General features: G+C 35.4%; 1 protein-coding gene across 1 annotated transcript; it reads right to left on the bottom strand.

Moving 5' to 3' along the window:
* Positions 1-12,346: 12,346 nt before the first annotated feature.
* On the bottom strand, positions 12,347-20,608 carry LOC112778883 (probable auxin efflux carrier component 1b). Its single transcript, XM_025823162.1, has 6 exons — positions 20,442-20,608; positions 13,252-13,470; positions 12,934-13,019; positions 12,683-12,840; positions 12,500-12,576; positions 12,347-12,413 (listed from the first exon to the last, which is right to left on the bottom strand). The coding sequence occupies exons 1-6, from the start codon at positions 20,606-20,608 to the stop codon at positions 12,347-12,349; spliced, it is 774 nt and encodes a 257-aa protein (XP_025678947.1).
* Positions 20,609-24,910: the final 4,302 nt, after the last annotated feature.

Below are 24,910 nucleotides of genomic sequence, written 5' to 3'. Positions count from 1 at the left end.
TTCATATTAAGCATTGCATTCTTCATACTGCATTATAAAAAAAATTTCGCACACGACGCGACAGCGTCGTTGATGCGCCCGCGTCGCAGGTGCATTAGGGAGAAAAGAAAAGTGAACAGAGAGTCACGCGAGAGCGTGGCTGGAGGCGTGCATTTGGCATAAATTGATCCACGTGACTGTGCCACTGACGCGTCCACGTCATGTGGGAAAAACGCCTCCCACACGTCCGCGTCACCCACGCAAACGCGTGCGTCAAATTCGATGTAAAAAGGGTGTATGGCTGAAAGTTGAGCTGGAATTGGGCTGGACTCGTGCTAGCAGCACAAGCCCTACCACGCGAACGCGTACCCCACGCGTCTGCGTCAATCCCCATAATATGGCCTATCACGCGATCGCGTCCCCCACGCAACCGCGTCACCCAATATTTTGGCAAAATGAGTTTCAAATAGAAAGTTGCGCGAGCGCCCGGCTGCCCTCGCACTCGTAGTACGAATTCACTCACGCGACCGCGTGCCCCACGCGGCCACGTCACTTGACAAAAGCGCCACCCGTGCGAACGCGTCACCCACGCGTCCGCGTCACAAGCACCGCACAGCTTATCCAAATCAGCCAAATATCTTATCTTTTTCTTCCTCAAATCTAAATCTTTTCTTTCCCTTCGTATTTCTTTCTTCCTTCCTTTCTTTTTCTTTCTTTTTTCCTTTCAATTGGTGTTAGAAATTTATTTGGGTCATTATTTTGCTTGTGGATTGTTAAGAAATTGCTTGACAATAATATATTATTTTTTAAGGGTGTTTGCATGTTCAATTTAATACTTTCCATACCTTATTTAATATGCATGCTTTGTGTTTGTGAAAAAGCCCGTATGGCATTGTGCATTCTTAATTTTTCTATCCTTTTACTCTAATGCCTATTTTTCACAGAACCCTTTTCAATATTCTATTAATTAAATATAATTGTCAATGCAAATGTTATTGTTAGTTTCTCACGACTAATAATACATTAAGGCTTTTAATGCTTGATTTACGCTACTCATGCCTTTGCCAGCATGCCAATAAACATCTTGCATTTAATTGCCTCAATTTATCATGCCCTGTTTCCATTGCTGTTCTAATTTCATGGAGTCGCGACCATGTGTTAATGACATTCTTCTTTATTTTGGCATGATTCTTACTAGTACTGCCCTCTCCCTTGCTCTATCCCTTTGACTTCATGCCCCTTTCTCTTCTCCTTTTTTCAAGCTGGCCACTAGGAAGAGTAAAGAGAAAGACTCTACAACGAGCACTGGCTGAGGAACCACAACCCCCGCCACCTGCACATCTTTGCATGCACCGAGAACGGTGTAATCTTTAAGTATGGGGAGGTCGATACCGATCTCCACGGGTAAGTTAGTCCCTTCTTAACACCAATTTTTGTTTTTCATTGTTGCATTTGCATGTTTGATTGCATGTCTGTAATATTTTGTGCATATTTTACCACTTGGTTGAAGTAATATTTTCTTTTTCAAAGAAACCTTTTATAGTATTTCACTAATTTGAACAAAACTTTTTGAAAAGCATGTATGAAAAAATATTGTTTTGGAACATAGTTTAGAGCTCGAATCACACAAAACCAGTGAGATTTTGAGCCTATTTGATTGGTTGCATTCTATCAACTAATATTTTATTTTTGGTGTGTGTTTTTCTCTCTAAAATTGTGACCTTTGTCTTACTTAATTCTATATTTCCATCATTTGATGCATGCATGCACTTATATGATTGAGACCTTGTTTCACTAAGCTTACATACCCATATGGCCTTACCTTTCATTATCCTTTGCAAACCAATGTTGAGCCATTTTACCCCTTTGTTCTTTACTTTAGTACATCACTAACTCTAAGCGGAAAACAATAATGTCCTTAATTTGAATCCTTGATTAGCTTAGACTAGTGAGAGTGCTCATGAATTAAGTGTGGGAAAAGTGGGTTTGAAAACGTTTGGTTTGGGAATCGAGTATGTTAGACTTTGTGTGAAAATGCGAAAAATGTTAAGAACATGTTTATGCATTCAATACCTTAATCATATGCATTGAAAAAGAAAAAAAATAGATTAAGAAAAAAATAGAAAAAAAATATAAAAAGAGAAAAAGAAAAGAAAAAAAGCAAATAATAAAAAGGGGACAAAATGCCCCAAAGTAAGTGTTGGTATCAATGCATATGTACTGAGCTCAAATTTGGGATGCATGAATATATGGAAAACACAGTTAATGGGAAGTCAGATTTTGTTTTTTAATTAAATGAGTTGTCTTAAGTTAGGTGGAAAGTTTATGTTAATTAAGGATTCCGATTTTAGTCCACTTGGCCAAATACAATCCTACCTTGACCCTAACCCCATTACAACCCGTAAAAGACCTCTTGATTTGTGTATTGGTGCATTAAATTCTTGTTGATTGTTAGATGAAGAGCAAGCTATAGAAAGCAAGATTAGTAGAGAATTGAGAGAATTGACCCTAGCCACTTAAGAGTTAGAATGATATACACTACCAGTAAGGGTTCAGTGCTTAATTCTATGTTCCCGCTTTCATGAGCTATTTTCTTCTTGCAACTTATTTGCATTGTATTTTGTGATTTGATTTAGTGAAATCCAGTTCATATTTATTCTTGAAGGATTTATTTACTTTTTCACCAAGTAGGTAGAATCATTTTAGCATGTAGTTACATTCACATTCATAGGTTGCATTGCATGAGTCCTGCTTTTTCCTACTCATTTATTTTGTCTCCTTGAGCTCAGCATGAGGACATGTTAATGATTAAGTGTGGGGAGGTTGATAAACCACTATTTTATGGTTTATATTGTATTTAATTGAGTGGTTTTATCAAGCTTTTCGCCCACTTATTCATAGGATTTGTATGACTTTACAATTCCTTCCTAGTTTAGTTCTATGATTGAAAACATGCTTCTTTGGTCTTAATTTAGCTAATCTTAATCCTCTCTTATTACCATTCGATACCTTGATCTGTGTGTTAAGTGTTTCAAGCTTCATAGGGCAGGAATAGCTTAGAGAATGAAGAGGAAGCGTGCAAAAATGGAAGGAACACAAGGAATTGAGGAGATGACCAGTGAGAAGTCACGCGGTCGCATTACTCACGCGACCGCGCAAAATAGAAGGAATTACCGTGATGCGCTCGCGTGCCTGACGCGACCGCGCGGATTAGAAGCTGCATGAACGATGCAAAAGCATAAACGACATGCGTGTGTGGTACGAGAAATGTTGAGTGACGCGAACACGTGGACGACACGGACGCGTGACGAGCGCAATCTGCAGAATTACAGAAGTCACTGGCACAGATTCCGGGCCTCATTTCAACCCAATTTTCGGCTCAGAAACACAGATTAAAGTCCGGGAACATGCAGAGACTCAGGATCAATTCATATCAGATCATAATTCAATTTTAGGTTTTAGATGTAGTTTTTAGAGAGAGAGGTTCTCTCCTCTCTGTTAGGATTTAGGATTAGGATTCCTCTTAAAGGATTTAGGATTTCAACTCTTCATCAGGTTCAGTATTCCTTTTACTTTATATTTCTCTTTTAGTTTCAGATACTTTAATGCTTGTATTACATATGTTGCCTATTTGGCTTATGAGCCATTCATGTAAGGATTTTTTTTATTTAATATAAATTGAGGTATTTCAGACTTATATGTTATGGATGCTTTAGCTTTATCCAATTTATTTTCATTTGAGTAGATTTTCTTCCCTTTTGGCTTTGGTTGATTAATTGGTAACTCTTGAGTTATCAAACTTATTGTTGACTAAAAATTGGAATTCTTCAAGAATTAATTCGAGTTCCAATAACTCTAGCCTTTCCCAAGGAAAGACTAGGACCTGAGGAATCAAAATTAATTCATCCACTTGACTTACCTTCATAGTTAGAAGTTGACTTATTGGGAGAAAATCCAATTCTCAACACAATTGATAAGGATAACCGGGATAGGACCTCCAGTTCTCATACCTTGCCAAGAGCTTTTTTAGTTATTATTTTGACGACTTGTTATTTTATATTACTTGTTCAACCCTTTTGAAAACCCCAAAATATACCTTTGCATAGCCAATAATAAGAACATACCTCCCTGCAATTCCTTGAGAAGACGACCCGAGGTTTAAATACTCGGTTATCAATTTTAAAGGGGTTTGTTACTTGTGACAACCAAAACATTTGTAAGAAAGGACTTTTGTTGGTTTAGAAGCTATACTTGCAACGGGAATTTATTCTGAATTCTAGACCACGCAAAAGTTCTCTCTTCAGCCCTATCTATAATCCTTTTCCGGTAGTCTTTTGCCAGATGTCCTTATTACAGTAGTAACATATATTTGTACCAAACCAACAAGGCCTACCGCCATGACTTTTCCCATACTTCAGGCATATGAAGCCATCAGGAGTTTGCTAAGGTTGTTCTTCCTGTACCCATCCTTGGTCATGATTACTACTAGTACCATTGAAACGAATAGGAAGGTCGCTTTCAGGTTGGTTCTAGTGTTGTTGCTTCCTGTTAGATTTGAAATCTCTATCCTGAGGGGTTAGCCTCCGATCAAAACTTAGTTGTGCAGCCTCTCGATGATTTGCTCAAGCAACTACCAACTTCTTTGAACATTCCTCTGCCAGTTGACTCTTATTGACTAATTCACCAAAGTTTCGGATCTCCATTGGACCCACTAAGGCTAAAAGCTCCTTTCTGAGACCTCTTTCATACTTAATACACTTTCACTCCTCATATTCTGCAAGATTTTCCTAGCACACCTTCGAAAATTGGCACAAGTCCTTGAATATCCGGGTGTACTCAGCCTCTGTTATCTTTCCTATCTCAACTGCAGCAATTCCAACTCCTTGGCAGTGCGGGCAGATGGAGAAAAATACTTCTTGTAGAACTCGGCACGAAAGTCAGCCTAAGTGATCTCAACGCCTCCTTATCCCAACAACTAGCTCACTCCCTGCCACCAATGTTATGCATCCTCCTTCAACATGTAAGTGGCGTACTTCACTTATTGTCCTCCAAAGACATGTTGCACCTGCAGAGCCCGTTCCATGGCACGAAACCAATCATCTGCCCCAGTCAGGTTGGTGGTTCCAGAGAAATTAGCTGGATTAACTTCAAGAAAAGATGCCAAAGTCATTGGCCTATCCCCATCGGGTACGCTATTTTCCAATCCATCTCCGTTTCCATGACCATTCCCATTACTGTTCCCCTGTTGTCATTCCATTCTTTCTACTGCTCTATTAGTTGCAGCGATATAATCGTGCACAACTGCAGCCATTACATTCATAGATTCTAACAAGGCAGCCATGTTAAACGCTGGTTCAGAACTCAGACTCACTTGACGGGGGTTACGCCTGTTTGCAGACATTGAGATCTTGTTAACACGAATCGATCAATGTTAAGGTGATCAGTCTTAACATATCCAATTTAAGTGCTAACGTTTCCAAAATGAATGCTCACAGACCATCATGCAAAATGTATCATTAGAGATACCCTAGCAGCATAGAAACACACAAGCAGAGTATGGAGTAAAGCATAGTCAGTCTATCCCTAGACTCTACCAAGGATGAATTGCTATGATACCATTTGTAACGACCCAACTTCTAGCACGTCATGACTAATGCTACCCGCCAGACGCTACTACACAGCTTTCCTTAAAGACCCTAGACCTTATATTATATGTATACATATGAGCCTATAGCGCTAATCGAGATTGCGTGTCAGATATATAGATATAACGAAATAGGTGATAGATAAATAGATAATATATACATAAAGCATAGAAAATATAGAAAATATAGTAATATCATACATATATGCCTAAAAGCTCATTTAGTACATCATAATTCACAGCAGGTTACATCATTGCTTAATCATAAAAATATTTACAGACTCCATATTTATACTAACAGGCCTTGACTCACAAGAGTCACTAAAGAGAGGAACTTTTGCGTGGTCTAGAATTCAGAATAAATTCTTGTTGCAAGTATAGCTTCTACACTAACAAAAGTCCTTTCTTACAAACGTTTTGGTTGTCCCAAGTAACAAACCCCTAAATAAATTGATAACCGAAGTATTCAAATCTTGGGTCGTCTTCTCAAGGAATTGCAGGGAGGTATGCTCTTATTATTGGTTATGAGTCTTGTAAATTGGGGGTTTTGAAAGTAAGGAAGAAGTATGTTAAATGATAAGAAAATTTAAAATAGTAATAATAAAATAAACTTTTGGCAAGGTATTAGAACTGGAAGTCCTATCCTTATCAATTATGATGAGAATTGGATTTTAATCCCACTTAGTTAACCTTTACTAAGCAAAGGAAAGTCAAGTGGAATAATTAGTTTGATCCTCAAGTCCTAGTCAATCCCTGTGGGAAGACTAGCTTTAGAGCAATCTGCCAATTTTAACCACTGCTTTATTTGATAACTCAAGCGTCACCAATTATTTAACCAGAGCCAAAAGGGAAAATTCTAAATTAAATTGAAGACATCATAAATAAAATAAAGCAAGCATAAATCTGAAATACCTCAATTGCATTAATAAAGAAAATCATAACATGAAAGTCATAAGCCAATTAGGAAACATAATTCAAATACAAATAAAAGTATTAGAGTAAATAAAAATAAAAGAGAAAATAAATAAAAAGAACATTGAACCTGAGATGAAGAAGAAATATTCCTAATTTCTAAAAATCCTAATCCTAAATCCTAAGAGAGATGAGAGAACCTCTCTCTCTAAAAACTACATCTAAATTATAAAAAGTGAATTATGAGTTGTCTGAATTATATCTTCCATTCCTCCACTTTACAACCTTTAATCTGTATTTTCTGGGCTTGAAACTGGGCCGGAAATAGCCCAGAATTCGCTGGTTAGGAAATCAGCCACGCTGATTTTCGCAGATGCGACGCGTCCGCGTGGAGCGCGCATTCGCGTCGCCTATCTGTATGGCCACTATTTAAATTATATATCAAATCAAAGTCCCGGACGTTAGCTTTCCAACGCAAATGAAACCGCGTCATTTGGACCTCTGTAACTCAAGTTATGGTCGTTTTAGTGCGAGATGGTCAGCCTGACAGCTTTGCAATTCCTTCAGTTTCTTGTATTCCTTCCACTTTTGCATGCTTCCTTTCCATCCTCTAAGCCATTCCTACCCTGTAATCCCTGAAATCACTTAACACACATATCACGGCATCTAATGGTAATAAGAGAGGATTAAACGTAGCAAAATTAAAGCCAAAAAAGCATGTTTTCAATCATAGCACAAAATCAAGAAGGAGAATGTAAACTCATGCAATTAGTATGAATAAGTGTATGAAAGATTGATAAAATCCACTCAATTAAACACAAGATAAACCATAAAATAGTGGTTTATCAGTCACCCTAGTCTGGGACCTATTCTACTATTATAACTACAGCTGGTCATCGATCCCTGGTAGCTGAAGAAACACGGAAGTACTCTGTGGAAGTAAGAGAAGTTGCTCCGACCCTCCGGTAATGCTACTGCTGCTCTCTAGTCCCAAGGTTGGAAACTCAAGGAAGACCTCGCCAGTTTGTATCTGCGGAATGGGGAAGTAAGGGGTGAGAACCTAAGGTTCCCAGCAGGGTATTACATAAGAAAACCTAAGGGGTTCCGCAGCCTAAGTCTAAGATTTCGCGCAGTTAGGTCGGTAAGTTACACAAACAAGTACAAGCACAAGTATATAGTAACTAAGCACGAAATACAACAAGCAGAGACAAAATACAAACACAGGTACAAGTAAGCAATCACAAACATAGAGAATGCAGCAACCAAATATGATGAATGCCTGGTCCTATGCAGGCCATGAGCTCATACGTCGGTTGGCTACCCCAAGCCCGACATTACCTAGGAACTAGTCCTAGATATGGTTTCCCAACAGCGTCCATCCGTGTATACATGTCTATGTGGTTAAGCATACCACCAGTCCGTGACAATAGGCAATCATCGCAAAGCTTAATGCCATAATATATGCACAAAGGGGAAACATAGTTTTAGCAATCCGTGGATAAATACCCGCCTCCAAACAACCTCTAGCACCTTGGGGTTTACAGTTCTTTTTTCGCGGCACATCTCAATAAACTTTATCTCTAAGGGACTTTTCTGCCCTTCTTTTTAAATAGAACTTGTGCCCGGTCTTTTCTTAAAATGTCTCAGCCTTGCCACATATTTTAGCATTTTGTCCTTGGTATTTTTGTACATTTCCAATTTTGCCCTTTTTGTACATAACTTCGCTTTTCTAGTTTTTCTTTAGGCTTTTAATGACGATTTCACCACTAGTGTTGTTACCTCACCATTTCACCCTCATATTTTTTTTGTAAAAGACCTTCTTATCCTTTATTAAGTTAATTAATAATTTTTAATTTTGACTTTATTCCTAAAATTACTAATATGCTCTTAAATACTCTAATTTTACCGTTTAACCTGATTTAGCATCAAAATATTACCGAGTTAATCCTAATATTTTTCTATGATGAAATTATCTATAATACTTTTAATTCATGCCAATTCTATCCTTAGGGACCTAAAAGATCATTTTATCCTTTATTAATTTATTTACTTATTCTAGTTACCAATTTTTACCATTTTACTTCTAGCTTTTACTAAAGTTTTTATTTAGACCCGAAACTTTATTATAATTATAATTTTGACTCAAATAATTTATATAATTACTATTTTACCCCTAATGATACTAATTTCAGAATTTTATTTATTTTTCATTTAAATTATATTTTTAACACTCTTTTTACCCAAAAATGACAATAACAACCTTTTTAGTTTTACACCTTTGTTCCATAGGACTTAAATCAATTTTCTAACCTCTTTTTAACCCTTATACATGTGACTTTCATGATCATTTAGTGGCTGAATTTTCATGGGTCCTGTTTTTTATTTTTATCCACCTTTAGTGACTCTTACGGCTTGAAACTTAAACCCCGAGTGCTCCAAATAATTTCAGTGATTTCATACAATTTTCAGAGGCAAATAAGCTTCATATATCACTCAAATAACAGTTCAAAAATAAAGAAGCAACACTGAATTTCCAGAATTAAGAATCAAGCACAAAATCACCACAAAGTGGCTCATATGAACACCGAAAACAAGAACAAACATACTCTAAAAAATCACACTACAAGAAACGTGTTAAAATTGACGGCCAAATCGACGGCTAAGCCGTTGATAATATTAAAATTCGATGGCAAAATAGACGGCGGAGTTGGCCGCTATTAAGCTTGTCGATTTTTCAAAATGCTAATAAAATCGACGGCTTGCCTGGCCGTCGATAATAATTTAATAAAATCGACGGCTGTTTTGTCTATAATATGAGTTTGAGAATTTTATATTCTTAATAAAATCGACAACATCGCCGTCGATATTATTATATAAAATCGACACCATTTCTGTCGATTTTTGATCCAATAAAATCGACAATATTTTGGTCTATAATATGCTTACTCAAATCATCAACTTTGCGTCGATATTGGATCCAATAAAATTGATGCAGTTGCCATTGATTTTATTATTCATATATCGACAAATTCTATATCTATATTTGGGTTTTCTTGTCTATTTTAAAATAAAAAATCGACAACTATTCTGTCGATTTTAATAGATATGTTTTAATTATTTTTTCTATTTGAAAAATAATAAACAATTAATGTAAATAAATATAAAAATAAAATTTATACAGAATATAGATAACAAGACAAATAAGCTTTTAAATATAAAAATAAAATTTATACTAAATATTAGATAATGAGTTTACAAACTTATCAAAATAATAAATAATTCTCTAACGTAAAGACTCAAGACAAGATAAATAACTAAACTTACACTTATATTTGTTTAAATTGTAATCCACTAGTAATACTTAATATTCAACGTAAAGTAATTAAATAACCTATTCATACTTGTCTATATAATCATTTGAATTATCAAGATCATCAGAATTATCCTCCTTAGAAAATTGGCACCATTCAATAATGCATAATCTGCCAAAAGCTTCTGAAGGACAACATCCAAGCTATGTAGACCACTCTTAGCATTCAATTTCCCACTCATTGCATATCTGTAATAATAGTAACATAAAAGGAATAATATTTTATTATTTCTCCAAATTGTTCTAAATTGGTACTACTACTCTTTTCTAGGTATTGCACATACAGCATGAGGCTAAATCCATATTAAATGAAAGGGAATTGATATGAAGAACTTACCCTGATGCATCATTTTTATCCCCAGAGTTAACTGTAGTTTCTTTCAGTTCATTTCCAGAGTTAACTGTTGGAGAATCAACATTTTTTACAGTAAATACATGATTTGATGATCCTATTGAAATCAAGAATATCATCAGAATTTAGGAACTTAATTGAAACATGTCATCAATTAATGATTACCATCAATTTAGTAAATCAAAACCCCACTCTATCCCTTGTTAAGGATTTTTATTTTCTTAGATTTTTTCGAATACCATTTTTATTTTTTGAAAATAATTTATTAAATTTATTTATATATGAGAATATATTAAATTTTTTAAAAATAAATATAGTAAGACAACAATTGTGTTTGAAACTGTTTTCAAGAATACACCTAATTTTAAATTTTGAAAGTTATAAGTATAAGATTTAGAATTTAAGCACATGATTTTTCTATTTAATAGGATAAAATAAAGGATTTGTGCTTTTAAAGAATATAAAAATAGCATACCAATTCTTCTTCCTTGCTGGCTGAAGAAATTCCAAGTTTTCAAATGATGAGGCTCCTCAAATCACTGCTATATACAATACTAGGCTATTTGCAAAAGTTTCAGATTTATTCGTACCAGTTTATCAAAACCCAAAATAGTAAGAATTGAAATTCTAGGTAATTAATAATATAAACAAATTAATTGGGTAAGTAAATAAATAAATAAGAAATAAGAAAAGTATTAATTATTTCAGGTTTTATTTTAAGGTAAAAGATGATAAATGAAAAAATAACATCTCACTATAAAGAATTTGGAATAAGATATACTTTAATTTATTTCAACTAAAAATATTATGCATAGTTGATACAACTGAAAGATAATATGTTTTAAACAAGTATTCATGCATAGTGGGAGTGATCTAATGGGGAGGGATTTGGGTAATATGCAACGCACAACATTAAATATTTTTGTAGGTGTGATTAATTGCAGATTATATATATATATATATATATATATATATATATATATATTGACAAATATGCAAGATTTAATACAAAGGAAGAAACTATAACTCACAATTTTTCTGAGTAGAGGTTTCAGAGATGAGCAAAGTTTCTGCACCTTCAAAGTTTCCATAATCACACTATAAATTTTAAGTAAATCAATGGAATTAGTTTGAGGAAGCATGAATTATGGAACATATACGGAATTAAAATTAACATGTTTAAATTGAAATAATCAACCAATGAGATTTGTCATCTTTTCTTCTTCCCTTCCCCAAACTGGTTGCTGGAAAGTAAATAAAATCTGAATTGGCTGAATTGGCTATCAATTTATGGTAATGATAGCAAAACATTTTCACTGCCCAAGTCCACCACATGATCAACACCAAGAGTCTTCAAAATCTGCACCTTTTCAACTCCCTTGAAATCGAGTTATGCAAAACAATAAACATTCAACTCCAAAGGATACCTAGTAAATGAAAATGTCAATCAAATGGAGAGTAACTACTAACAAGATTTGGACATATATTGCGTATTATGATAACAATTTGATTAAATATAAATCCAAGAATGGAAATTTAAGCTGAGTAGCTTAAGATAACTACTAAAAAACTTTTACCAATGTTTGAATCAGCTGTCAAGATTATAGGTACGGCCTCTAGTTGGTACCAGCCACAAATTTCACTTGAATCCATATATTAGAGATGATTAACTAAAGAACAAGAATTCATATATAAAAATTTAATTTGCATGAACTTTCTCACATCTTATGAGAATGAAATAATATGTAACGTGAGTTTAGAGAAGGCATTGAAGTAGCTTGAAAAGGCAAAGAAGAAATATCCAATAGTTTCATTATTCCATAAATGATTGACCGGTTAGATGTCACCAAAATGAAAATTGTTTGCAAGTTCTGGATGTTTTTCCTATTTAGTAGTAATTAAATTATAGCTATTAAGCCCTCTCTACAAACACACTTCATTCATTCCCAACTCTGACTAAGCTTCCAAATTCTACATTGTTAGAGGATGGTAAGAAAATTACCCTATAATAATATTAATATAACAAAAGGGTATAAATGTAAATGTAACACCACTACAATTAGTCATTCCTCCCCAGTCTTCAGCTTCTTCACAGCCCCAACAAAATATAATAAACTAGAGTAATAGAAAGAGCAATTAGCATCCCAAATATAACCCTGCAACAAAATAAACACAAAGCTTTCAGATTTTTAACACATTTCAAGATTACTAACAAGAACAAGATAATGAACAAAGTTCAAACCCTAGGCTTAATATATCAGGATGAACGTTGTATTCCTTAGCAAACACAAAGGGTACAATTCCTTGAGGCAGCGCAGCCTGAAATTATGCACATTACATTGAAGAATCAAATTGATTATAAGACTATAAAATTACAGAACAAAACATTCATAATCAAGTTTTTGTTTAAATTATTATTATTTACCTGTACAATGGCAATGTGCAACAAAACTCCCCTTAGTCCTACCACAATTGATGCTACAGCCATTACTGCAGGGCCGGTGAGGAAATGAACCGCCATAGCGAATGAAGCGACCGTGTTTCCGCAGGCAATGATCTTTGGTTGCAATATCATAAATAGCCCTGCAAATTCCACCAAGGAATTCAATTATCCAACAACTGAAAATCAAACAATGTCATGAGTTTAAAAGAAAAATCATAGTAAGAAAATCATACCAAGGCTAAACATGGCCATGCCAAGGCCTACATCAGATAGAATTGATATTGATTTGGCAACAATCACAGGCATAACAACATTCCACCTTCAAAGCACACATTTGTGAATTTTTCATATCTTGAATAGTACTCAATAATTAAGAAATAATATTTAGAGTAACAGATCAACAGTGCCAGATGACATTGAGCTGCATCAATAATACAAACATTTATATTCTCAATTGATGCTTAGAAAATAGAAGATTATGATTAGGTCATAGTTTACACTTGAAATAGGAGATTTCCAAATGAAACTAAAGTTGGCTTTGAAAACGATACCTGGTTCTTGTGAGCTCGAGTGAGAGAGAGCGGAGAAGGACCAAGGTAAGAGGAGCGACGACGGCAACAGAGAGAAGGAGTGACGGCGGCACGGCAGCAGCGAAGCGACAGGCGGAGCGAGCAAGAGGAGAGACAGTGGCGCGAATGTGGGGAGCAACAGCAGCACAGCAGCTACAGAGCGCGACGGCGACGCAAGCAAACGGAGTGATGGCGGCGCAACTGACGATCGGATTAATTGATGGTAAAGAATTTCATAGAAATATAATCGCGTTGTAAGTATAGTTTCTAAACCAACAGAGAATCCTTTCGTACAAAGTTTGGTTGTCACAAGTAACAAAACCCAATAAAATTTATAACCGAAGTATTCAAACATCAAGTCATCTTCTCAAGAAATTGCAGGGAAGTATGATTTATTATTGGTTATAGAAAACAATATTTTTGGGTTTTCAAAGGTTGAATAGGAAAAATAAATTGCAGGAAAAATAAATTAATAACTAGAAAAACTCTTGACAAGATATGAAAATTGGACGTCCTATCCTAGTGATCCTTATCAATTATGATGAGAATTGGATTTTTGCTCCCACCTTATTAACCTCTAACTATGAAGGTAAGTTAAGTGGATGAATCAATTTGATTCCTCAGATCCTAGTCAATTCCTAAGAAAAGACTAGAGTTATTGGAATTCAAATTAATTAGCAAAGATAACAATTATCAATCACAATGAGTTTGATAACTCGAGTGTCTCCAATTAATCAATTCATCAATTAAATCCAATAATATAAAAAGCTAAGTAAAAATCATAAATCTGAAATACCTCAAATTATATTTAAACATAAATTCAAATCTAACATGAAAGGGTTCATAAGCCAATTTGGCAACATGAGTCAAATACAAGTAAAAGCATTAGAGAATCTAAAAGTATAAGAGAAACATAAATTAAAGTAACATTGAACCTCGAGTGAAGATGAATGATGCGCGGAAAACTTGTCTCTCAACAAATCTCCCTTCGGCAAGTATACCGAATTGTCGTCAAGTAGTAACTCACAAAAGAGTGAGGTTGAATCCCACAGAACGGATTAAGCAATCAATGGTTAATTAATTATCCTAGTTAGACGAATCATATTGGAGTGATAAGCAACAAGGAAATGTAAATGGCATAAAAGTAAAGAAAGCAATAAAGTGCATATAAGTAAAATAGCAAGAAAAGTAAGTGTAAGAACTAAGAATAAAATGAACATCGGGATCAAGAGATATTGCAATCCTCCAGATCAAGTTCATTCTCATCTTCTTCCTCAATCAATGCATTCATTGATCTCCTTGCCAATCTTAAGTGATTGGATCCCAATTCCTTGGAATTCAATCTCTCAAATCTTGATCAATAGCCAATTCCTTGGTCAATTGCTCATGAGAAGAGATGAAGTATGGTCACTGATTATACCACAAGCATTCCCAAATCAAGTGTTGGTAGGATTATAGTCACATATCCATCCAAACCCAATTTGGTCCAGTGTGAGAAAACATTTCTAGCATGATCTCTTCAGTCCTCTTCCAAGGTTCAGAAGAGATCCAAATATGAATAGCTTCTTTTCCAAGATAACTACCCAATTGGATGAAGATCGAAAGCTCTCTAGTAAAATCAAGAGAAAAGATAGAAGAAGAAGAATGAAAACTAATATTGATCCATTGTATCACAATAGAGCTCTCTAACCCAATGGAAAGAGTTAGTTGATCATTGCTCTACCAAAATAGAAAAGAAAGAAAGTGCAGAAAAGTAAAGATGAAGATTAAAACTAAAATGACAACTTCAAAATTCATAAATGAAAAGTACAAAGAAAAGAAAGAGAAGGAAAAGTGTGTGAAGGGAGGGAGTCTGAAGACCCCTCTTCAATCCCCCAATTCCAGAATGTGTCCCGCCTCCTCTAAGTAAAAACTAAGGCCTTTATATAGGCTCTCCTAAATTACAAAATGAAATTAAAAGCAAATTACAATTAAATGAAAATTCTTATTCTAGATGCTTCTTGTGGCCTTTGATTGGTTGACACTTGTGGGCTTGTTTCCTTGAGGTTAGGTGGTCCTTGAAAGAGAAGTGATCAAATTGAGGCCCATGGTGAAATGTTGCCCAGTTGGTGTTTTTGGGGCTTAAAAGATGCCTCTTGTTTGTAGTTCAATTTCATGCCCACTATAGACTATTATATATCTTTGGAAAGCTCTGAATGTCAGCTTTCTAACGCAACTGAAATCACTTCAATTAGATCTATGTAACTCAAGTTATACTCCTTTGAAGTGGACATGGTCGCTGGCATAGTCGCTAGCGTTAATGGAAAACGTGAGTCCCGATAACGCTAGCGACTAGGGGCTTAATATTTCCAGGTTCTGGAGCTCAAAATCAATGTCCACCCCATACTATTATATATTGTTGGAAATCTCTGGATGTCTACTTTCTAACGTCTTTGGAAGTGCATCATTTGGAGCTCTACAACTCGAGTTACACTTCTTGGAAGGTGAAGCGGTCAGTTGGCCTTGCTACAGGTTGATACCATGTTCATCTTTGCACTTTCGGGGCAGGTTTTCTACCTCAAATTTAGTGTCAACCATGTAGTGCCATATATTCTTGAAAAGCTCTAGAATCATACTTTCCAATGCCGTTGGAATCACCTCATTTGGAGCTTTGTGGCTCAAGTTATGCGTGTTTGAAGAAGGTATGGTCAGGCTGCCGGGTGGGACTTTTGCCTACGTTAACTTCCACGTTAACTTAGTTAACGTAGAAGTTAACGTGGGTCTTTTTTTCCTCGCCAACATTAGTGGCACTCACTTTTTCCACTAACGTTGGCATCTCCCTTTCCTTCCACGTTAACTACCACGTTAACTTAGTTAACGTGGCTGTTAACGTGGGTCTTTTTGCTTCGCCAACGTTAGTGGCACTCACTTTTTCCACTAACGTTGGCATATACCCCTTTTGCAAGCGTTATTGGGACTCACCTTTCCCATTAACGTTGCTTGGTGTCTTTTGTCTCTACGTTAGAGTTCACGTTAATGTAGCTAATGTGACTCTTAACGTGGGTCTTCCTTGCATTGCTAACGTTCCATGCTCTCCTTCTTCAAAGTTAATGCCACTGACTATTCTCACTAACGTTGGGGCTTTCCTTCCTTCCACGTTAGTGTAACTAACGTAGCCACTAACGTGGCTCTTCTCTTCTTCTTTTGGCCTGAAATCAATCAAACAAAGTGTATCAAAGTCTTGCTCTTAATCATGGGATCATGCATCATCCAATTTATCATTCAATTTTTGCATAATTCTCATGAAATCATTCAAAATTCACAATGTTTGCTTGAATCATGGTATGATTGTATTTTCAACCAAATACTTGCTTATTTCCTAAGAAAATGCATGAAACCAACCTAAAGCATACAAAAAATGGCTAGTAAAACTAGCCAAGATGCCCTGGCATCAATAAAATAGCCTAAAACTAATAGAAATCCTAAATCATAAATCCTAAGAGAGAGGAGAGAGCCTCTCTCTCTCTAGAAACTACATCTAAAACCTAAAATTGTGTGAATATGAATGTTGTGTTCATGAATGGATGTATTCTCCCACTTTATAGCCTCTAATCTGTATTTTTTTTTGCCGAAAATTGGGTCAGAACGCGGCTCAAAATCGCTGGGGGCGAATTTTGCCACGTGCAGGTCGCTGATTTTTCTGCAAAACGACGCATCCGCGTGATTCACGCGTGCGCGTCATTTTTTTGTATGAACACTATAGCGAATTATATATAATTTCGAAGCCCCAGATGTTATCTTTTCAACGCAACTAGAACCACATCATTTGGATCTCTGTAGCTCAAGTTATGATCGATTTAGTGCGAGAGGGTCAGGCTGGACAGCTTAGCAATTTCTTCAACTTCTTGTATTCCTTCCACTTTTGCATGGTTCCTTTCCATCCTCTAAGCCATTCATGCCATGTAATCCCTATAATCACTTAACGCACATATCACGGTATCGAATGGTATAAAGGGGAATTAATTTTTGGTAATTTAAAGGCTTGGGAAGCAAGTTTCCAATTATAGAACAAAATCTGGAAGGAAAAAGTAAAACCATGCAAATAATATGAATAAATGGATAAAGAGTTGATAAAAACCACTCAATTGAGCACAAGATAAACCATAAAATAGTGGTTTATCAACCTCCCCACACTTAAACATTAGCATGTCCTCATGCTAAGCTCAAGAGAAGCTATAAAGGAGTGAAGAGGAATGGTAAAATATATGAAATGTACTCCTATCTATATGAATGTAACTAAATGTGAAATGCTTCTACCTACTTGGTCAAAGTAAATAAATCTTCCAAGAATAGAAATGAACTGGATTTCACTAATTCAAACCATAAAATAAAGTACAAGTAAACTTGTAAGAAGATAGCTCATGAAAGCATGGAACATAGAATCAAGCATTGAACCATCTCTCGTAGTGTATGTGCACTCTAATCTCTCAAGTGTATAGGGTAATTCACTCTACTCTTCTCTAATCATGCTTTCTAAACTTTGTTCTTCATCTAACCAATCAACAATTATTTAATGCATCAATGCAAAACAGCATGAGGTCTTTTCAAGGTTGTAATGGGGCTAAGGTAAAGGTGAGGGTGTATATGTATGGCTAACTGAGCTATAAATTGAATCCTTGACTAACCTAAGCTGTCACATAAACACACACGCTCTATATAACTTCTAAATTTATACATAGCTACCCATAATTTCCCACTTTTGCATTACATACTCATGCATTAACTTTTCTTTTAATTTGTATCACATGTGCGTTGCTCTTTTCATTGACTCAACTTAGCATTGGGGTAATTTTATCCCTTTATTTAATTACTTAATGACGAGAGAACTTTTGCTAGTAAAGAATTTTATAAAAATAATCACATTGTAAGTATAGTTACTAAACCAACAGAAAATCCTTTCGTACAAAAGCTTGGTTGTCACAAGTAACAAAACCCAATAAAATTTATAAACCGAAGTATTCAAACCTCAGGTCGTCTTCTCAAGGAATTGCAGGGAGGTGTGATTTATTATTGGTTAAAGAAAACAGTATAATTTAGGGTTTTTAAAATAAGGAATAGGTTATTTAAATAGCAAGAAAAATAAATTAATAATTATAAAATCTCTTGGCAAGTTATAAGAAATTGAAGTCCTATCCTAGTTATCCTTATCAGGTGTGATGAGAATTGGACCCTGCTCCCACTTTAGTTAGCCCTTATTAAATAAAGGAAAGTCAAGCGGACTAATTAATTTGATCCTCAAGTCCTAGTCAACTCCTACGGAAAGATAGAGTTATTGGAGTACAAATTAATCAGCAAAGAATTCCAATTTCAATCAACAGTTGAGTTTGATAACTCAAGTGTTACTAATTACTCAACCAAGGCCAAAGGGTGTAAAAAGCTAAATTAAAGTCATAAATATGAATTACCTCAAATTGCATAAATAAGAGAAATCAAGTCTGACATAACGGTTTATAAATTAAAGTAATAGAATAAATAAGAGTAGAAAATAAATTAAAGGAACATTGAACCTGTGATGAAGAGAAGTAGTCTGAACATAATAGAAATCCTAAATCCTAATCCTAAGAGAGAGGAGAGAACCTCTCTCTCTAAAAACTACATCTAAAAACCTAAAAATTGTGAATTTGTATGAATTGTTATTGATGAATGAAGAATTTCCCACTTTATAGCCTCTAATATGTGCTTCTGAACTTGGATCTGGGCCAAAAGAGGGTTCAGAAATCGCTAGGAGCGTTTTCAGCAATTTCTGCACCTGGCGTTTGTACGCGTACGCGTTTCGTGTCATTCATGCAGACTCCGATCTATGCGATTGCGTCAGGCACGCGTTTGCGTCGCTTGCGAATTCTCCATTTCGCGCGCTCGCATAAGCCATGCACTCGCCTCGCTGCTTTTTCTTTAAAACTCCATTTTTTATGTTTTCCTTCCATTTTTATATGTTTCTTTTTTGTCCTCTAAGTCATTCCTGCTTTATGAAACCTGAAGATACTTAACACACAAATCACAGCATCGAATGGTAATAAAGGATAATTAAATTTAATATTTTTAAAGCATAGGAAACATGTTTTCACATATATAATAAAATAAGGAAGGAATAGTAAAATCATGCAATTTACATGAATAAATGGGTGAAGATTTGATAAAAACACTCAATTTAAGCACAAGATGACTCATAAAATAGGGGTTTATCACTTAACTATTTGAATACTTTTGATTTTTTTTATGGAATATGCAATTGAAGATGCAAACTATATGTACTAATAATGAGAAAAGTCAATGAAAAAGAAAACGAACTAAGAAGATAGAAAATAACGATCATACCATGGTGGGTTGTCTCCCACCTAGCACTTTTAGTTAAAGTCCTTAAGTTGGACATTTGGTGAGCTCCTTGTCATGTTGGCTTGTGCTTGAACTCATCCTGAAACTGCCACCAATGCATGGATTTCCAATAATCTTCATCATTCTCAAGCGAATATGCCAAGCCCAGAGGGGGTTCTCCATAAACTTTGAGCTCCCAAAGTTGATCCGCATGTATGCCCAGATCCCAAATCTTGTATCTACACCCATCTTGAAGTGGATCATCATGATTCCATCTGAGTGGTAAGCAATCCGAATTCTCACCAAGGCATCCAAACAGCTTCCTAGACCCATACAATTAGTATTCTTCCAACCATGATAATTCAGCTATGAGCTCCCCACCACAATGAACCTAGGACTGTGTTTCCAATCACTAACCATCTCCCTCTTATCCTTAAAGCCACAAAGAGCTCTAAGTTAACTATCTGTCTCAAGTAGCCCATATTCAAGTGGGAAAGTAAAAGTTGAGGATAAGAATTTTACCCACTTGAAGGTTGTATTGGATGGTAATGGCTTTGTGGGAGAGGTCTCCAACAGCTTTGGCAAGGTGAATTCAAGCTCCATTTCCTTGAGCTCTTCCTTGACAACTTCCACCTCTTTGCAAGCTTCTTCAGTTTCAACCTCGTCCTCTTCGTAGCTTTCTTCCAATTCAAACATCAAACATCTTGGAAGGAGGTTCTATGACTGGACTTTCCCATGGAGGCTTAGCATCTCCTAAGTCTTCAACCACTTCCTCTTTGACTATTACGGCTTTGTCTAGTTGTTTTAGCATAAAATCGTACTCGTCCTTGATGATTACCTTTCCATGACAGCTCCCTTCATCTACTCCTTCATCTTCAAGGGTCTTCACTATCTCTACTTTTTGGGTCTCCTCTTGCTCCTCTGGAAATAAGGCCGCGTGTAACCGATTCATTGCATCCCTAAGATGATCCATTCTATCTTGTTCCATGTCAATAGCATCATTGGTATCATCATGCTCTTGGATTGATGGATGCGGGTGCTCTTCCATGGATGGTGGTGATGGGATGAAGAGATCATTCTATGGTTGAAAAGGAAGTGCACTAGAGTTTGAGGGTTGACTATTGGGGGTAGAGGATTGGTTCATACAGGATACAAGAGCTTGGAGAGTAGAGGTTAGACTAGTGAGAGAGGTAAGTGTGTTCTTCATGGAGGTTTGGGGTGGATAGGAGGGTTCATTATTTTGGAGAAAGGATGCATGGTAGGAAGGTGGTTCTTCTTGATAAGGATATGGAGATGGTGAATATTGAGGTGGTGGTTCTGGGTGTGGTTCATGTGGTGGTTCGTTTGGCTCATAGTGTGGTTGGTATGGTGGATATGGATTAGGGTCATATGGGGGTGTTTGGTGGTAAGGGGCTTGTGAGTTTGGTGGTCCAAAGGTATGTTGTGGAGGTGGTTCATAAGCATAGGGTGGGGTGTGTTGGTAACTACAAGGGGGTCCACCATATCTATCATCTTGGTATGCACCTCGGAATGGCTCTTGACCATAGTAATTTGGTGGAAGTGGATTGTCACTAAAGGGTCCATCATAACTATTGTCTTGGTATGCATCACAAAATGGTTGTTGGTGATAGCACATTGGAGGAGGTTGTTGCCAAGAGGGTTGATCAAATTCTTGTGGCTCCTTCTATCTTTGATTCTTCCAACCTTGATGCCTGTTCTCATTATAGCTTCCATTCCTTACAACAACATTGGAATCAAACTTGAAACCAGAGGGGTGAGAATTCATAGTAGCTAAAGAAAATAAAAGCTAAAATTAATGAAAATAAACTCCTAAAACTAGAAACACTAAGCAAAGAAATGAAGAAGCAAATATTTACAATAACCAATAATAAGGCACACGTTTGTAATTCCCCGACAACGGCGCCATTTTGACGATCGTATTTCTGCTAGTAAAGAATTTCATCAGAAATAATCACGTTGTAAGTATAGCTTCTAAACCAGCAAAGAATCCTTTCATACAAAAGTTTGGTTGTCACAAGTAACAAAACCCAATAAAATTTATAACCGAAGTATTGAAACCTCGGGTCGTCTCTCAAGGAATTGCAGGGAAGTATGATTTATTATTAGTTATGGAAAACAATATTTTTGGTTTTTTTATTTTTTTTATTTTTTTAAGCATAGAAATAAACATAACATTATCAATGCACATGGATTTTTAATTTTCTTGTCTTACATGAGTAGGTACCCAAATTCCTAATATTTTATCAAAGTAAAAACATAACACATTCCCTTATTAACCCATGTTCCCATAGTTTCTCCACACTTAGTTGATACACAATCTCTATCTTAAGCTAACCAAAGATTCAATTGGGATGATTACTTGTTTTTTTGCTTAAGGCTAGTGATGTGGTAAAATATAGAACAAATGGGATTTAAAAGACTCAAAGTGGCTAACAAAGGTAAATGGAAGTGTAGGCTATTTGGGGTAAGTGAGAAAAAACAAATGATGGCCTCAATCATATGCAAGTATGTAACACATTAAACATTGGACATATAGACTGGAACAAAATATAGATTACAATCATAGAGAAGAAAACACATAAGAATAAAATATTATGGTTAAATAATGTAACCACATAATTAGGCTCAAAATCTCACGGGTTGTGTGTTCTTAGCTATAAACCATGTTCCAAATACAATTTCCAACAAGTTTAACAAAAAATTTTCAATTTAAATTAGTGAAATACTATAAAAAGGGTCTTGAGAAGAAACTCATTACTTTTACCAAGCAGTGGTAAAATATGCACAAAATCAAGAAAATATGCAATTAAACATGTAAATGCAACAATGAACTAATAAAGAAAATAAGACATTGGTGTTGGGAAAAAAATAACTAACCCATGGAGATCGGTATCGACCACCAAAAACTGACGTGGCGGAAATTGGCCGATTAAGAAATTAATGTAAGAAGAACGTTGCAAGTACAGTTCTTAACCAGCAAAGATCCGCTTATCAATTTAGAAGGGTTGTCACAAAATTAGAATAAAAATACTGGGAGTATGAATCCCAGGTCGTCTCCCAACGAGTTGACAAAAGAGTGCAGCTTATTGGTCAGAGATTTTCCAAGAAATTTTTGAGTTTGAGAAACAGAAAAATAAATAAGAGAATTTATGTAATTCAAATAAAAATCTTGACGAGGAGAAGATTAATTGGAAGTCCTATCCTTGTTGGATTTTTTCCAAGTGTAATTCTAAAGGATTGTTGTTCTACTTTGTCATCCTTTAATTAATTAGGGAAAGTCAAGTAACTAACTAACCAACTATACCCTCAGTTCCTAATCCTCTCCTAAGGAATGATTAGAGTTAGAGACTAGAATTGTTAGTCATTAACTATCCATTAGGATTATCACTTGAGTATTCCAACTCAAAGTTCTCTTTTTAATCAACTCCCAATCAAGTTAGGGAACTACTCCATTATCATGAATGTGAACTTCACAGAATTAAAAAGGGAATAAAAGGAAGACATGATAGACAATAATAAAAAAGATCAATTAAAAATAAAAATGGTTCTTGTATTAATAAATTCTAAAAATAATCTAATTATAACTCTGAACAAGAATTAAGGATATGAAAGAGTAAGGGACAAGAGAAACAAACTAGAATGATAAAGTCTTGGCAGAGGTAACAACTCTTCTCAATATCCAAATCAAAAGCAACCAGCAAATAAAAATTCTAAGAACTATGAATGTGAAGAAAAACCTAGAGGAGGAGTAAAATCATATCTAAAAACTAAAAAACTATCCTAATGAGAATCTTGGATTCGCCTTGAATAATCATACAAATTTCTTTTCTCAATCTATCAGTAACTTCAGCTGGAAAGTATTTTTCCAAAAATTCTCTTCTAAGCATATCCCAGTTAGTAACAGTCACTTCAGGTTAGGTGTAGTACCATTCCCTCGCCTTTCCCTCAAGAGAAAATGGGAAGGCGGTTAACATAATAGAAGTTTCATCTACACCATGACGCCTAACAGTACAACAGGCTGTCTGGATATCCCTAAGGTGCTTGATAGGCTCTTGAGCAGGTAAGCCATGAAACTTGGGCTTCAAGTTGATTATTACAGTTTTCAGTTCAAAATCTACAGCCATCGTTGGGTGATGCACTTGATATGACTGTAGTGTAAAATCTGGGGCTCCAGCTTCCTGGAGAGTAATCCTCCTAGGTGCTGCCATGTTACGTACACGTGAATCAACTGAGTCAGTAGTAGAGGAGCTTGTTTCTTCCTTATATGGCGGATCAGATTCACCCTCAGATGAGACTGGTGAATTGATAACAGTCACTTCACCACCTTCAGAGGCTAACCAAAGTCGAGCTCACCTAATGCGTGAAAGAGTTTTCTCAATTTCAGGATCAAAAGCAAATAAGATCGGATCAGGCAGTGAATGCGTCATTCAACGAAAGAAACATACAGCTCATGGTAATAAAAAAAAAATAAAATAAAATGCAAATAAATAAATTCCAACCAATAAATTAGCACACTATTGTAACTCCTTGGCAACGGCGCCATTTTGACGATTGGATTAATTGATGGTAAATAATTTCATAGAAATATAATCGCGTTGTAAGTATAGTTTCTAAACCAACAGAGAATCCTTTCGTACAAAGTTTGGTTGTCACAAGTAACAAAACCCAATAAAATTTATAACTGAAGTATTCAAATCTTGGGTTGTCTTCTCAAGGAATTGCAGGGAAGTATGATTTATTATTGGTTATGAAAAATAATATTTTTCGGTTTTGAAAGGTTGAACAGGGAAAATAAATTGCAGGAAAAATAAATTAATAACTAGAAAAACTCTTGACAAGATATGAAAACTGGACGTCTTATCCTAGTTAAGTTAAGTTATGAAAAACAATTATGATGAGAATTAAATTTTTGCTCCCACCTTATTAACCTCTAACTATGAAGGTAAGTTAAGTGGATGAATCAATTTGATTCCTCAGATCCTAGTCAATTCCTAAGAAAAGACTAAAGTTATTGGAATTCAAATTAATTAGCAAAGATAAAAATTATCAATTACAATGAGTTTGATAACTCGAGTGTCTCCAATTAATCAATTCATCAATTAAAGCCAAGAATATAAAAAGCAAAGTAAAAATCATAAATCTAAAATACCTCAAATTATATTTAAACATAAATTCAAATCTAACATGAAAGGGTTCATAAGCCAATTTGGCAACATGAGTCAAATACAAGTAAAAGCATTAGAGAATCTAAAAGTAGAAGAGAAACATA

Source organism: Arachis hypogaea, chromosome 3 (assembly GCF_003086295.3).
Source record: "Arachis hypogaea cultivar Tifrunner chromosome 3, arahy.Tifrunner.gnm2.J5K5, whole genome shotgun sequence".
Lineage (NCBI taxonomy): Eukaryota > Viridiplantae > Streptophyta > Magnoliopsida > Fabales > Fabaceae > Arachis > Arachis hypogaea.
This window is presented reverse-complemented; position numbering and strand designations above follow the sequence as displayed.